The sequence below is a fragment of the Erpetoichthys calabaricus genome, chromosome 6 (genome assembly GCF_900747795.2).
Source record: "Erpetoichthys calabaricus chromosome 6, fErpCal1.3, whole genome shotgun sequence".
Taxonomy (NCBI): Eukaryota; Metazoa; Chordata; class Cladistia; order Polypteriformes; family Polypteridae; genus Erpetoichthys; species Erpetoichthys calabaricus.
The window spans coordinates 126,956,362-126,973,336 of record NC_041399.2 but is presented as its reverse complement, the minus strand read 5'-3'; the positions used below and the strand labels follow the sequence as shown (position 1 = coordinate 126,973,336).

The window sequence follows — 16,975 nt, the reverse complement described above, 5'->3', positions numbered from 1 at the left end:
TTTTCCATCACCTTTTCCTGTAAGAAGCAATGTACTCACTTCTCTCTATGCTGTGGTTTCTATTACACACCTGAAAGAGACAATATATGTGAAAACTTCATCGCACTAATGCAATATTATTTGAAAACGAACAGCGTCAGATCAGGTGTGAAAATTTTATGTGAGCTACGAAGAAGGCAGCTTCGCCAGCGTTTATGTGTCAGAACCCTTTTGGGGGGGGGGGGGGGGGGGGATGTTAGTATGCATCGACTGCGAGAATGAAAAGTGAATTAAAAAAAAAAAAAAAAAAAAAGCTAACCTTTACCAGTATCTCACATAAAATTTTCACACCTGATCTGACGCTGTTCGTTTTCAAATAATATTGCATTAGTGCGATGAAGTTTTCACATATATTGTCTCTTTCAGGTGTGTAATAGAAACCACAGCATAGAGAGAAGTGAGTACATTGCTTCTTACAGGAAAAGGTGATGGAAAAAGTGCATTGGTACGAGAATGCAGTCACGAGTATTCTGCAGTCTTTATGTGAAAACGGCATAAATAATGTGAAATCATTCTCTCCTCTGCATGTCCTGGAGTACAAAAGAAACAGCATACAGCAACATGTGGGGACTGGCAGGAACACTCAATAACACTGAATAAAAAGAAAATCAAGTGACGGTGAGATACGAAGGAAGGCAGCTTCGCCAGCGTTTATGTGTCAGAACCCTTTTGGGGGGGGGGGGGGGGGCGTTAGTATGCATCGACTGCGAAAATGAAAAGTGAATAAAAAAAAAAAAAAAAAAAAAGCTAACCTTTACCAGTATCATAAGTTACACCGGCTGTTACAGACTGAAATGAAATTTATGTTGCTATTCTAAAATTGTAAGAATAAGAGCAGGTTACTTCTCAAAGTGGAGCCGTGCGGGATCGAACTCGCCACCCTCTGATCCCCAGTCAGGAGCTGATACCATTACGCCACCGCGGCAGTTGTAGTAAGAGTGTCAATGTGGCATGCTAACGCGGCTTTTTTTTTTTTGTGCAGTTATATTTTTGAAGAAAAGCGCACGTGTTCTCTTATTTGTACCTTTTGTGAAAGTGTTTCTTTGATATATGGACTTCAGGCTTCATACGTTATATAGTTTATGCCTACATTTTGTCATTTACTATTAGAATATGAAAAACGTTTCTGTTTTAAAAATGTGTTTGCACAGCCTACTATACTGTAGAAACGGAACACACATGAAATGCGTGTATTCCAAATAACGCTCGAATTATTTCCACTGTAAAACTCCACTTCAATCCCAAATAATCAAATCAAGGCAAGGCATGAGCTAGGAGTTCATTCTAAGTCGGTGGGGGGATGGAATAGCTGGCTGCTAGTAGCTTTTGTTTATCATCACATTTAGATGACAAAAGACTCTGGCGGAGATGTGCAAATGGCTTTAAGACGCAATTTAAGGTGGGACGGATTTACGAGTTTTTTCGTAGGCTCTGGTAATTCTAGTGTTAAAAAAAAAAAAAAAAATCAATTTGCTTGGATATAAACTCTGTATAGTTCTCGTCTGCTAATAAAAGTGGGTTAAGATCCAAGCTACGAGAAGAGTATGTACGGCATAGTGATTTAAGCTCCATAATCAAAGGGGCATGTGTGGTTGGAGATTACAATAGCATCGTACTTGCAAGATGTAATCGTGGTCAAAAAATTGTGATCTATAAAGAAATAATCAATTCTTGAGTAACAGTGATGTACTGGTGAGTAGAAATCTCCAGGGGGCTGATAAATTGTGATCAGTTAACAAACCGTGTAATTGTTTTTGTAGTATTACATGTCATCTCCCCTGTGGCAGGAGACCTATCCAGGTCTTGATTTAAAACAATAAATGTCACCATTATAATTTTATGTGTGTTCATATTAAGAATCAATGCAAATATGTATCATCTACATTTGCTGCGTAGATATTTATCAAAATCATTTTACAGTTAAATAAAATTACCCATGGCAATCACATATTTGTGAATTTCCCCTTGGGATTAATAAAGTATCTATCTATCTATCTATCTATCTATCTATCTATCTATCTATCTATCTATCTATCTATCTATCTATCTATCTATCTATCTATCTATCTATCGCCCTTCAAAATCAGATACTACTTATAGTACAAATGAAATATTTCTATGTATAAGAATTCCCACACCACTAGTTTTCTTTGTATAGCTGGAATAAAATGTTTGGCTAGTCCAATATCTGTGCAACCAAAACTGATCATTACTTAATAAGTTGGTCTCCTGTAAAAATACTATTTTAGCGTTTCGACCTGTTAGGTGAGAGAATACTTTCTTTTTAATTCTTGATTGAGATGTTTAACATTACAGCTCATAATGTTAACTATATGATCATGGAGACATTGCTTCTGAAATTTTGTTAACACTTTGTAGTTTTAAGATTAATTTAAGATAGAACATTACATAAGATAACTTGGACCTGAATTTCCAATTTTTCCAGGAGTTATTGCCATGAAGCCTATTGTTAAGATGGCACTCACAATTACACGGATTAAAATGATAGGTCAGAAATAGCTTGCTGTTTTTCTCTCCCACCCAGCCCTCCCATACTGCCTCCCCACGTGAGGATAGACCAAACTTCTACGAAGTCCCAGTCCTCTAACATACCTAGAAACAGAGTACATCCAAAACAAAATAAGTCCCCCGGCAGCGGTGTACAGAGATTATAAACATCTATATACGAGGGGGGACCTAAAAATAACTGGAATTTTGTTGTTGTTAGGTTGGTACTTGTAGTATGTGGTTGGGCCGCTAAGGCGATCTAGTTACACTCCTCACAAGTCAGTCTGCCAAGTGCCATCAATCTGGAAGGTTGTGCTTGTGTTTAGTGAATTTTTTTGAAAAAAGTAGTTTTGTGCAAGCGTCGTTTTTTTTACGATGGCCGATTATCATGAGCAACGCGCGGCAGTGAAATTTTGTTTTCTTCTTGAAAAAAGTGTTGCAGAAACTATTGTTATTGAAACGGTATGACAACCCTGAACCACCCACCCTACTCACCGGATTTAGCTCCGTGTGATTTCTTTTTGTTCCCTCGGATGAAAAAAGACTTGAAAGGAAGGCGTTTTGCTGACGTCGAAGAGGTAAAACAAGAAACGACCAGAGCATTAATGGGCATTACTTCAGACGAATTTAAAAAATGTTTCGAACAATGGAACAAATGGTTAGATAAGTGTATTTCCGCCAATGGAGAGTACTTTGAAGGAGACTAATTGTAGTTTGTACAGAAAATTAAATTAAACACGTTTTAAAAATATTTCCGGTTATTTTTGGGTCCCCCCTCGTATATAATTCACTAAGCCGCCAGCGAGCAAGACACCCATGGTGCACGCAAGACAGAGCCACGTCCACCAAATGGGATAGGACGACAACTCACAGAGCCACGCCCAACAACTCGGACGCGACAACTCACAAAACACGGCGTCCGATAACTCACAGAGCCACACCCACCAACTCGGACGCAACAACTCACAAAACATGGCGTCATTCGCGTTTGTCTCTGCTACAGTCCACATGCACCTCTGAGCCACGTTGACTTTTCAGTTACGACGCACGACCGCGTCCACCATCGTAAACTGTTTTACACGCTACATACAGCGATTCGCATCCGCAACAAACATGCTTCTTCTTAGATGGTCCTGCAGGAACACGGAAAACGTTTGTCTACACAATACTCCTTATTCCCCAGCCCGTGTCCACCCTCGCTCTCCAGGCAACAAACACCGCGAAAGTCGCTTTCGTCTCCATGAGCCCCGTCCACCAACAATTCGCGCGAGGGCGAAAGCATTTGCCAAGAATGTTTCCTTAATCAAAAACGAAAGTCGGAAGTTTGAAGACGATCACATACCATCGTAATTCCGACCATACACAATGCCAACTGGCAATCTGGCGGTGTTATTCCCATGACCCACCGGGCAGTTTTGTCGCGGATGTGAATCGCTGTATGCAGTGTGTAAAACAGTTTGTCGACCAGGGCACGCAAGAAGCAGCACGCAAGACAGACCGTGTGATACGCACGACGGAGCCACGCACGCTAAATCACAGAGCCCTGCCCACCAACAATTCACTAAGCAGCTGACCATGGCACACGCAACGTCAGAGCCCCGCCCACCAACAATTTGCGGGAGAGCGAAAGCATTTGCCAAGAATGTTTTCATTAATCAAGAACGAAATTTGGAGGTTTGAAGACGATCACATACCATTGTAGTTCCGACCATAAACGATGCCGACTGGCGATCCGGCGGCGTTATTCCCATAATCCACCAGGCAACCAAAGTCTTTGGGTTCCGGGTGGAGTATGATTGCAAAGCTGAAACTTAAATGAATTGACGGAAGGGCACCATCAGGTGTGGAGCCTTTGGCTTAATTAGACTCAACACGGGAAACCTCACCAGGCCCGGACAAAAAGAACAATAAAAAGTCAACGAGGTGCATTTGGACTGTAGCAGATGCAAAACCGACTGAGGCGGAGTTTGGAAAATGAATAGTCAATGTGACTCACAAGTGCATGTGGACTGTACACAGACGAAAGCAATTCAGGTGAGGAGTTGGGGGCAGGCACATGAGCAGCCAGTGCGTACTGAACGATGACTAAGAGATGACTTTTCACCCATCAATACATTGTCCTCACTGGGACGTCCTTCCCCTCACACCCCATTCCGCCCTCTGCGCGCAACCGCCGTCTGGCCCCGTCCCTCGTACTGGGAGGTGGGGGTGCGGCGGAAGTCCTCCAGTTTTCAGTCACGGACAATTGTATGTTGCTCTCTCCAGAGTTCCCTTACAGTCGTATCCTCAAACCCACCCCATAAGAAGAAGTATGTCTGTCGCGGATGTGAATCGCTGTATGCAGTGTGTAAAACAGTTTGCGAGGGGTATCCCATGGTCTTATGGTTGGTAGGCTGGTCTCTGTTACTTGCTCTTGCGAGCGGGCACATGACCAGGCAGTGTGTATGCTTCGAGAGCGAGAGTGGACGCGACAGGACCATCTAAGAAGAATCATATTTGTCACGGATGTGAATCGCTGTATGCAGCGTGTAAAACAATTTGTTTGTCGCGGATGTGAATCGCTGTATGCAGCGAGTAAAACAGTTTGCGATGGGTATCCCATGGTCTTAGCAGTGTCTATGCTTCAATGTGAATCGCTTTATGCAGCGTGTAAAACGCTGTATTGTATGTTGCCCTCTCCAGAGTTCCATCTTTTCATTCACCTACAGTCGTATCCTCAAAACCAACCCCATTTGGACAACTGTGTCTTTCAGGAAGTGTTCACCCATCAATACATAATTATGTGGCGTATGCTACGCCGCGGGTTGGCTAGTAAAATACAATCTTAAACAGTCCTCAAAGAATAAACCCAGGGAATGATGTTAGCCATGGATAAGAAGATAATGTGTGTGACAGTAAGCCCTAATATAATAAACCAATGGTAAGATGTTAAACTGTCCCCCTTGGGGGAATTATATATATATATATATATATATATATATATATATATATATATATATATATATATATACACACACACACACACACACACAGGTGCTGGTCATAAAATTAGAATATCATGACAAAGTTGATTTATTTCAGTAATTCCATTCAAAAAGTGAAACTTGTATATTAAGATTCATTCATTACACACAGACTGATGTATTTCAAATGTTTATTTCTTTTAATGTTGATGATTATAACCGACAACTAATGAAAGTCCCAAATTCAGTATCTCGGAAAATTAGAATACAGTAATCCCTCTTCCATCGCGGGGGTTGCGTTCCAGAGCCACCCGCGAAATAAGAAAATCCGCGAAGTAGAAACCATATGTTTATATGGTTATTTTTATATTGTCATGCTTGGGTCACAGATTTGCGCAGAAACACAGGAGGTTGTAGAGAGACAGGAACGTTATTCAAACACTGCAAACAAACATTTGTCTCTTTTTCAAAAGTTTAAACTGTGCTCCATGACAAGATAGAGATGACAGTTCAGTCTCACAATTAAAAGAATGCAAACATATCTTCCTCTTCAAAGGAGCAAACAAATCAATAGTGCTGTTTGGCTTTTAAGTATGCGAAGCACCGCGGCACAAAGCTGTTGAAGGTGGCAGCTCACACCCCCTCCGTCAGGAGCAGACAAAGAGAGAGAGAGAGAGACAGATAAAAAAATCAATACGTGCCCTTCGTGCTTTTAAGTATGGGAAGCACCGTGCAGCATGTCGCCTTCACGAAGCAGCTGCACAGAAGGTCGCCAACGTGAAGATAATCTTTCAGCATTTTTAGACAAGCGTCCGTATCGTCTAGGTGTGCGAACAGCCCCCCTGCTCAATCCCCCTACGTCAGGATCAGAAAAAGTCAGTGCAAGAGAGAGAGAGAGAGAGAGAGAAAAGTAAGCTGGGTAGCTTCTCAGCCATCTGCCAATAGCGTCCCTTGTATGAAATCAACTGGGCAAACCAACTGAGGAAGCATGTACCAGAAATTAAAAGACCCATTGTCCGCAGAAATCCGCGAACCAGCAAAAAATCCGCGATATATATTTAAATATGCTTACATATAAAATCCGCGATAGAGTGAAGCCGCGAAAGGCGAAGCGCGATATAGCGAGGGATCACTGTATTGTGAAAAGGTTCAATATTGAAGACACCTGGTGCCACACTCTAATCAGCTAATTAACTCAAAACACCTGCAAAAGCCTTTAAATGGTCTCTCAGTCTAGTTCTGTAGGCTACACAATCATGGGGAAGACTGCTGACTTGACAGTTGTCCAAAAGACGACCATTGACACCTTACACAAGGAGGGCAAGACACAAAAGGTCATTGCTAAAGAGGCTGGCTGTTCACAGAGCTCTGTGTCCAAGCACATTAATAGAGAGGCGAAGGGAAGGACAAGATGTGGTAGAAAAAAAGTGTACAAGCAATAGGGATAACCGCACCCTGGAGAGGATTGTGAAACAAAACCCATTCAAAAATGTGGGGGAGATTCACAAAGAGTGGACTGCAGCTGGAGTCTGTGCTTCAAGAACCACCACGCACAGACGTATGCAAGACATGGGTTTCAGCTGTCACATTCCTTGTGTCAAGCCACTCTTGAACAAGAGACAGCGTCAGAAGCGTCTCGCCTGGGCTAAAGACAAAAAGGACTGGACTGCTGCTTTCTGATCAAAGTAAATTTTGCATTTCCTTTGGAAGTCAAGGTCCTAGAGTCTGGAGGAAGAGAGGAGAGGCACAGAATCCATGTTGCGTGAGGTCCAGTGTAAAGTTTCCACAGTCAGTGATGGTTTGGGGTGCCATGTCATCTGTTGGTGTTAGTTCATTGTGTTTTCCGAGGTCCAAGGTCAACGCAGCCGTCTACCAGGAAGTTGTAGAGCACTTCATGCTTCCTGCTGCTGACGAACTTTATGGAGATGCAGATTTCATTTTCCAAAAGGACCTGGCACCTGCACACAGTGCCAAAGCTACCAGTACCTGGTTTAAGGACCATGGTATCCCTGTTCTTGATTGGCCAGCAAACTCACCTGACCTTAACCCCATAGAAAATCTATGGGGTATTGTGAAGAGGAAGATGCAATACGCCAGACCCAACAATTCAGAAGAGCTGAAGGCCACTATCAGAACAACATGGGCTCTCATAACACCTGAGCAGTGCCACAGACTGATCAACTCCATACCACGCCGCATTGCTGCAGTAATCCAGGCCAAAGGAGCCCCAACTAAATATTGAGTGCTGTACATGCTCATACTTTTCATGTTCATACCTTTCAGTTGGCCAACATTTCTAAAAATCCTTTTTTTTGCATTGGTCTTAGTTAATATTCTAATTTTCCGAGATACTGAATTTGGGATTTTCATTAGTTGTCAGTTATAATCATCAACATTAAAAGAAATAAACATTTGAAATACATCAATCTGTGTGTAATGAATGAATCTAATATACAAGTTTCACTTTTTGAATGGAATTACTGAAAGAAATCAACTTTGTCATGATATTCTAATTTTATGACCAGCACCTGTGTATATATATATATATATATATATATATATATATACTAGCAAAATACCCGCGCTTTGCAGCGGAGAAGTAGTGTGTTAAAGAGGTTATGACAAAGAAAAGAAAACATTTTAAAAATAACGTAACATGATTGTCAATGTAATTGTGTTGTTATTGTTATGAATGTTGCTGTCTTATATATATATAATAGACACACACATAAACATAAATATACATATATACATATATATATACATATATATACATATACATATATATACATATACACATCCACATATATATACATATATATATATATACACATATACACATTCACATATATATACATATATATATATACACATATACACATCCACATATATATACATATATATATATATATATACACATATACACATCCACATATATATACATATATATATATACACATATACACATCCACATATATATACATATATATATATACACATATACACATCCACATATATATACATATATATATATATATATATATATATATATATATATATATATACACATATCAACATATATATACACACACACATATACACATATATATATATAGCAAAATACCCGCGCTTCGCAGCGGAGAAGTAGTGTGTTAAAGAGGTTATGAAAAAGTAAAGGAAACATTTTAAAAATAACGTAACATGATTGTCAATGTAATTGTGTTGTCATTGTTATGAGTGTTGCTGTCATATATATATATATAGATATACATATATATATATATATACAGTAATCCCTCGCTATATCGCGCTTCGCCTTTCGCGGCTTCACTCTATCGCGGATTTTATATGTAAGCATATTTAAATATATATCGCGGATTTTTCGCTGCTTCGCGGGTTTCTGAGGACAATGGGTCTTTTAATTTCTGGTACATGCTTCCTCAGTTGGTTTGCCCAGTTGATTTCATGCAAGGGACGCTATTGGCAGATGGCTGAGAAGCTACCCAACTTACTTTTCTTTCTCTCTCTCTTGCGCTGACTATCTGTGATCCTGACGTAGGGGGTGTGAGCAGGGGGGCTGTTCGCACACCTAGACGATACGGACGCTCGTCTAAAAATGCTGAAAGATTATCTTCACGTTGCTACCTTCTGTGTGCAGCTTTTAAGTATGCTGCATGGTGCTTCGCATACTTAAAAGCTCAAAGGGCACGTATTGATTTTTTTTATCTGTCTCTCTCTCTCTGCTCCTGACGGAGGGGGTGTGAGCTGCCGCCTTCAACAGCTTTGTGCCGCAGTGCTTCGCATACTTACAAGCCAAACAGCCCTATTGATTTCTTTGCTGCTTTGAAGAGGAAGATATGTTTGCATTCTTTTAATTGTGAGAATGAACTGTCATCTCTGTCTTGTCATGGAGCACAGTTTAAACTTTTGAAAAAGAGACAAATGTTTGTTTGCAGTGTTTGAATAACGTTCCTGTCTCTCTACAACCTCTTGTGTTTCTGCGCAAATCTGTGACCCAAGCATGACAATATAAAAATAACCATATAAACATATGGTTTCTACTTCGCGGATTTTCTTATTTCGCGGGTGGCTCTGGAACGCAACCCCCGCGATGGAGGAGGGATTACTGTATATATATATATATATATATATATATATATATATATATAAATATATATGACAGCAACACTCATTGCGCGTCCCGTTTTGAATCAATACGGGACGGGATTTATCCCGTATTTTTTTTTATCATTTTTTTTAAAGCAGCGTCTCATGCAAATCATCCCACACGCATTTTATGAAGATGCCTCCTTTCCTACTTTTGATTGGGTAATACTTTATGTCATCGTTAGTTTGATTGGTCTTTTTAACTGTCCAGTGAGGAGGGCGGGTCTTTTAAGTAGAGTCTGCAAAGTGTTGGCACTGGGATGTGGCACCCGCTGCAGTATGCGTCCCTTATTTTTTTTGTATTAAAAGTGGTAACCCTACCTGGCAGGTAACACTTATGTTTGGTCATGAAGTCGTCGTCTAAAATCCGCCACGAGCCCTCTTTTAATTGCGAGAAGCAGATATATATAGCCAAATTCTCGTGCTTTGTTGCGGCGAAGTACTGCTTTTAATTTTTTAAGAAGAAAAGAATACCTTTTTAAACGGATCGAAAATATACCAATAACAATTTGTTAAGGATCTGTTTTTTTGTGAACCTCGCTTTTCACAGCTGTCGCGCTACGGTGTGTGTTTCGTTTATTTGACAGTATGTAGATCGTGGTAATTACATTCATGGCATTCGTTTTCTGAATCACAATCTGACTGTATGGGTGGTTACCTGCCAGGTTACGCTAGTGGTTGGTCAGGAAGTCGCCTTACATCCGCCACGTGCCCTCTTTCTGTTCCCAGAAGCTGATCATAGAATGGTTTTAATAGTTTACTTTCAAATAATGCAAAGAGTATGCAACACTGTTTTTCTCCCTAATTCTGGGCTCATCAGGCATACACACTCACTGCATCCCCTCTCGGGAATCGAATCTCTATCGTCAGCGCCAGAGTTGAAGCCCCAAACGTTGCGGTCAGCAAGTCGGCTAACATCCGCCATGTGCCGTCTTTCAGTTGCGAGAAGCAGATCATAGAATGGTTGAAACTGTTGCCCCTAACGTTGCGCTACGGCGTGTGGTTCGTTTATACCTCGTGTCTTCTCATTAAACTTTTATCTCGCGAATATGTTATTGCAATCCACAGCGGGAGCGTTTCTATAAACTTAATTTAAACTTACGTTTTACGCCGTGCTTTGTTTCCCTTATGAACATGCTTGTACGCTTCACTCGCTAGCTTCTTATTGTTTCGCTCCCTTCTCAATTGTTTAATGAATTTTTTGTTCTTCGCTGTTTGAGGCTCTTCCTTCATTTCTCCCTACTGCGTTCTTTTATCTCGCGAATATGTTATTGCAATCCGCAACGGGAGCGTTTCAATAAACTTAATTTAAACTTACGTTTTACACCGTGCTTTGTTTCCCTTATGAACATGCTTGTACGCTTCACTCGCTAGCTTCTTATTGTTTCGCTCCCTTCTCAATTGTTTAATTAATTTTTTGTTCTTCGCTGTTTGCGGCTCTTCCTTCATTTCTCCCTACTGCGTTCACAGTCTTTCCACGTGATTACGTGGGAGGCGTGATGACGTGACACTCAACTCCACCTCCCACGGCCATCGAGCTGCCGTCCATTACAGTATATTGTCAAAAAAGAGGTTCCAGTTATGACCATTACGCGTTGAATTTCGAAATGAAACCTGCGTAACTTTTGTAAGTAAGCTGTAAGGAATCAGCCTGCCAAATTTTAGCCTTCCACCTACACGGGAAGTTGGACAATTAGTGATGAGTCAGTCAGTCAGTCAGTGGAGGGATTTGCCTTTTATTAATTAGTATAGATATATATATATATACATATATATACATATATAAACATATATATATATATATACATACACACAGATACATATATATACATATATATTTACATATCTGCATATCTACATATCTACACATATATATATACATATCTACACATATATATATACATATCTACATATATATACTGTATATGTAATTGTGTTGTCATTGTTATGAGTGTTGCTGTCATATATATATATAATATATACACACACACAAACATATATATATACATACACATATATACATATATATACATATCTACATATACACAAAGATATATATATATATATATAAATATATATATATATATATATATATATATATATATATACATACATATACACATCCACATATATATACATATGTCAACATATACATACACATACATACACACATATACATATACACATACATATATATATACACACATACATATATACACACAGACACATAAATATACATATATACAGTATATTTATATATCTACATATATATATACATATATATATATACATATCTACACACATATATTTTATATATATATATATATATTTTATATATATATATATATATATATATATATATATATATTTTATATTATATATATATATATATATATATATATACACACACACATATCTACATATATATATCAAAATACCCGCGCTTCGCAGCGGCGAAGTACTGCTTTAAAATTTTTATTAAGAAGAAAAGTAAACCTTTTTAAACCGAGGGAAAATGTATGAATAATTATTTGTTAAGGATCTCTTTGTATAGCACGTTGTCAGTTCGCCCCTCTGCTTGTAATATGACCAAGCTGTGTGGTAGCTTACTGATGAGCATGCAACGTACAGTTGGCCATGTGAAAAGCAGTCCTGTCTCAAATCAATGCCAACCTTTTGTAGGGTCTGCCCCTGAGACTTATTAATTGTCATTGCGAAGCAGAGCCTTAGTGGAAATTGTAGGCGTTTGAATTGAAATGGGAGATCAGAGGGTGTAACGGGGATGCGAGGAATAAAAACTCTCTCCCCTGAGCCACCGCCAGTAAAAATAGTTGCCTCAATGAGGTTGTTTTGCAGACACGTGACCTGAAGTCTCGTGCCCTCACAAAGTTTCAGTGGCTGTACGCAAATCCACAATCGGTTTCATATTCTGTTCGTACCTTATCAATTGTGTTATTTGTTTTTTGAATAGGTTTGATTCATCGAAGTGAGCACTCCTGCTGCGTTCAGTCACTTCACGTGATCTGCTCTCTTGTGTGATGTTGCGATGTCCACGGGTTTATTAAATGTTAGCTAAGTCCCGGCAGTTAAAAGTGTCTTATCATTAAACTTGTATCTCGCGAATATGGCATTGCAAACGGCAGCGGGTCAGTTCACGTGCTTACGTGGGAGGCGTGATGACGCGATATATTTTGATATATATCAAAATACCCGCGCTTCGCAGCGGCGAAGTACTGCTTTAATATTTTTATTAAGAAGAAAAGTAAACCTTTTAAACTGAGGGAAATGAATCAATAATTATTTGTTAAGGATCTCTTTGAATATCACGGTGTCAGTTCGCCCCTCTGGTTGTAATATGACCAAGCTGTGTGTTGAGCTTACTCTTGAGCATGCAACGTACAGTTTGCTATGTGAAAATCAGTCTTGCCTCAAATCAATGCCAACCTTTTGTAGGGTCTGTTCCTGAGACTTATTAATCGTCATTGCGAAGCACAGCCTTAGTGGAAATTGGAGGCGTTTCAATTGAAATGGGAGATCAGAGGGTATAACGGGGATGCGAGGAATAAAAACTCTCTCCCCTGAGCCACCGCCAGTAAAAATAGTTGCCTCAATGACGTTCTTTTGCAGACACGTGACCTGAAGTCTCATGCCATCACAAAGTTTCAGTGGCTGTACGCAAATCCACAATCGGTTTCATATTGTTTTCGTACCTTATCAATTGTGTTATTTGTTTTTTGAATAGGTTTGATTCATCGAAGTGAGCACTCCTGCTGCGTTCAGTCACTTCACGTGATCTGCTCTCTTGTGTGATGTTGCGATGTCCACGGGTTTATTTAATGACCCGGCAGTTAAAAGTTTCTCGCTACAGCAATTTTAACTCTATTACAAAGTGATCCAAACTGTCGTTTATACCTCGTGTCTTCTCATTAAACTTGTATCTCGCGAATATGGCATTGCAAACGGCAGCGGGTCAGTTCACGTGCTTATGTGGGAGGCGTGAGGACGCGATATATTTTGATATATATCAAAATACCCGCGCTTCGCAGAGGCGAAGTACTGCTTTAAAAATTTTATTAAGAAGAAAAGTAAACCTTTTTAAACTGAGGAAAATGAACCGGTTGTAATATGACCAAGCTGTGTGCTGAGTTTACTCTTGAGCATGAAATCTAACGTGGTTTGTGCCCTTCAGAATGAAAAGAGTTTGCATTTACCACTTTAATAAAAGGCGAGCTTTTAAGCCTGAGAAATCACCCCGTAAATGCACACGTTTAATTACACGTGTTAATATGTATACTTACACAGTATTAAAAGACACTAAACAATTAACGTTATTTACCTTTGTTCCCGCGTTTGATAAAAGGCGAGCTTTAAGGCCTGAGAATTCACCCCGTAAATGCACATGTTTAATTGCACGTGTTAATATGTATGCTTACGCAGTATTAAAAGACACTCAAAAATTAACGTCATTTACCTTCGTTCCCGCGTTTGACTCGTGCTGTAAATCTCTTCCTTGTTTTTAGTTCACGTGATTACGTAGGAGGTGTGATGACGCGATACGTGACTCCGCCTCCTCCATTAGAGTATATGGACAAAAAACAGGTTCCAGTTATGACCATTCCACGTAGAATTTCGAAATGAAACCTGCCTAATTTTTGTAAGTAAGCTGTAAGGAATGAGCCTGCCAAATTTCAGCCTTCTACCTACATGGGAAGTTGGAGAATTAGTGATGAGTCAGTCAGTGAGGGCTTTGCCTTTTCTTAGTATAGATATATATGAAAACATAAACAAAAATGTGACCATGAAGGAAATAGGATGTATAATTACGGCACCAGTCTCATTGCGAACTGATCAAACAACAGGTAAAGTCTTCTTTGCCTTGCCAAGAAACGATCTGACTCACAATTGTACTGTATTTCAAATAAGTGCCGGGATTAGTTTTCTTAGCTCTTTTTCTGCTTGCTCTAGAGAAATAAAAATGTACAACTTGCTTTGAATGTCCACTTTGTTTTGGCAGGATACAAGAGGCTGTATCTGATCTCGGCTTTCCGTAAGCGCTGTTTAATTCTGTAGAATGCAGCACATTTAGCAGCTGTTGAAGGTGAGAAATCAGGAAAAATATGAATGTGGTTATTTTCAAATATAATCTCTTGTTTCTGTCTGAGAAGTAACATTATATTTAAGTTAGATTGTAATTTTTCAAAATGTTCCGTGAAGTTTATAGGTTTTGAGGCATTCTATCCACATATGCGGTAAGCTTCTGCTATCTCGGTGTCTGATTCAAAGTTCTCTCCAATTATTTTAGAGAACACTTCAGCTGTTAATTTCACGGGGTGTGGACTTCCACAGTTTTCAGGGAGACCTTTGATTCTGAGATTACTCCTTCCGTATCCGTCTTCCAGTGAAGCTAATCTGACTCTGAGCACTGTGCATTTGGAATTGGAAGCCGTTGCTTTCCCATCACTGGTAGATGCCAGTTGTTCAACTGTTTCAATGTTGTGAATGTTTGCTTAACGTCTTCAAACTGAGCACCAAGTGCTCCAAGTTTAGTTTCAAACTTTGACACATTTTCCTATATTTTTTCTTTAATGCTTTCTAGCATACCTTTAAAGGTTGCCTCAAAGTGATTACTTAAACATTTCTCCTGGTCCTTAATATCCTGAAGCAGCTTCTCATTTGTCTTGAGCAGGTCTTATATTTCTTTCCTTATACCATTTATATCCTTCTTTATATTATTCTTAAGTCCTTTATTTCCTTTTCAGTTTCCTTCTGAGCCTTTTTTTTGCCACTTATGCTTGAATATACTGTATTTGAAGACCCTCGTGTTGAGTAACGGACTAGACCAGTCAATCTGTTATTACCAGTTTCAATTGCACTGTTCATAGTTCCTTATTTGAAACTGGCCAACAAATAAACTGTTTTTTTGTTGATTACATTTGTTATCTTCTATGTCCTCCCTCTCGGTCTACTCACATAGAAATCTGCTACAATATTAATAGCTCACATTTCTCTTGTGTACAGATCAACATCTACTTCATTAATTTTAAATGCAGAAACACCAATATTAGAAAAGCTAAAATAGATAAGAGGCACATTACAGCTGTTAAAATCCCCTGCTTAAGAGTTCTAAGCAAAAAACAATTTTTCCCACCACATCAATTAACCCATTCTTTAAATTCATCTATCAATCTGTTTCCTGCAGCTTTTTAATCCATTTTCAGGCTCACAGGGACCCAGAGTCTATCTCAGATGTACAGGATGCCTGGCCTTAAATCAATCCTTCATAGTTTCCTAAATGTATCACTTGATAAACTTACTTCACATCTTCATATCAACTCATAATACTGCATTGATCAAATGTCATTTCTGGGGGTGTGTTTCAAATGTAACAGGAAAACTGACACAACGTGCATGTAGAAAATCTTGCACATTTTGCAAGTTGACATAGACAATTGTTGGGCTGGGTTTTGATATTTGATTCCTAAATATGGCTGACAGCATTTATAAAAACTGCATGACCCTGTTGCCTCAGTTTAAACAGCAAGAACATAATTTGTAAAAGATTAGATCACATTACCAACAAACAAACTCATACAGTAGAATACCTGAGTGTTTGCTGTATCAGTGTTTCTTTCCGTATTCTTTCTCGTGCTTCTCTTAGTTGTAGAAGGGATGGTGGTCGAACAAGGCGAAGGTATCGTGCTCTCTGACGTGCAGCTATGAGCTGTGTGAGTAAAGATGAGAACATAGAGATCAATACTGTACCATATAGTATATATTATGTTTTGTAGGGACTGTATGGAAAACAATGTTTATGCACTACCGCTATTACATCTGCTAGACAGTTTTTCATCTGATACAATGACAGGAAGTGAAAAAGACAGGAGGGGGACTGGAATGAGTGAAAGAAAAAAGAAACACATTACATTTAAAACTAAAATGTGTTATCCAGTCATTGAACACTGACTGAATTTGTCTGTGTTACTCTATAGGAAGATAAGTTACATAATCCTGATTAATGTTGATTAACCCAGGAATAAAAATGATTCACTATGTACTAATATTCTAATGAACGAATCACTCTGACCTTAGAATGCTGTTGACTTAACCAGGGGGAAATGATAACGAGAAATCTTCAACTGGCATGTTGGATTTGTGGACTTTCTCTATTTGAATGTCAATACCTTTAAATGTAAACCTTAAGTACAACTGAGCAGATGATCTTCTCATTCTTTGTTTCCCATTTCTATGTGAGGTCAATGGAGAAGTGTGATCAACCTTCTCCAAATAGCTTGGTAGTG

At 39.1% G+C, this 16,975-nt stretch overlaps 1 protein-coding gene across 1 annotated transcript in view; it reads right to left on the bottom strand.

Moving 5' to 3' along the window:
• LOC114643494 (polycystic kidney disease protein 1-like 1) overlaps positions 1-16,975 on the bottom strand; it is a 246,384-nt gene that overhangs the window by 103,242 nt on the left and 126,167 nt on the right. The window contains exon 19 of the mRNA XM_051928890.1: positions 16,280-16,398. Within this exon, the coding sequence (XP_051784850.1) occupies positions 16,280-16,398 (119 nt within the window). The remainder of the gene's footprint in view (positions 1-16,279; positions 16,399-16,975) is intronic.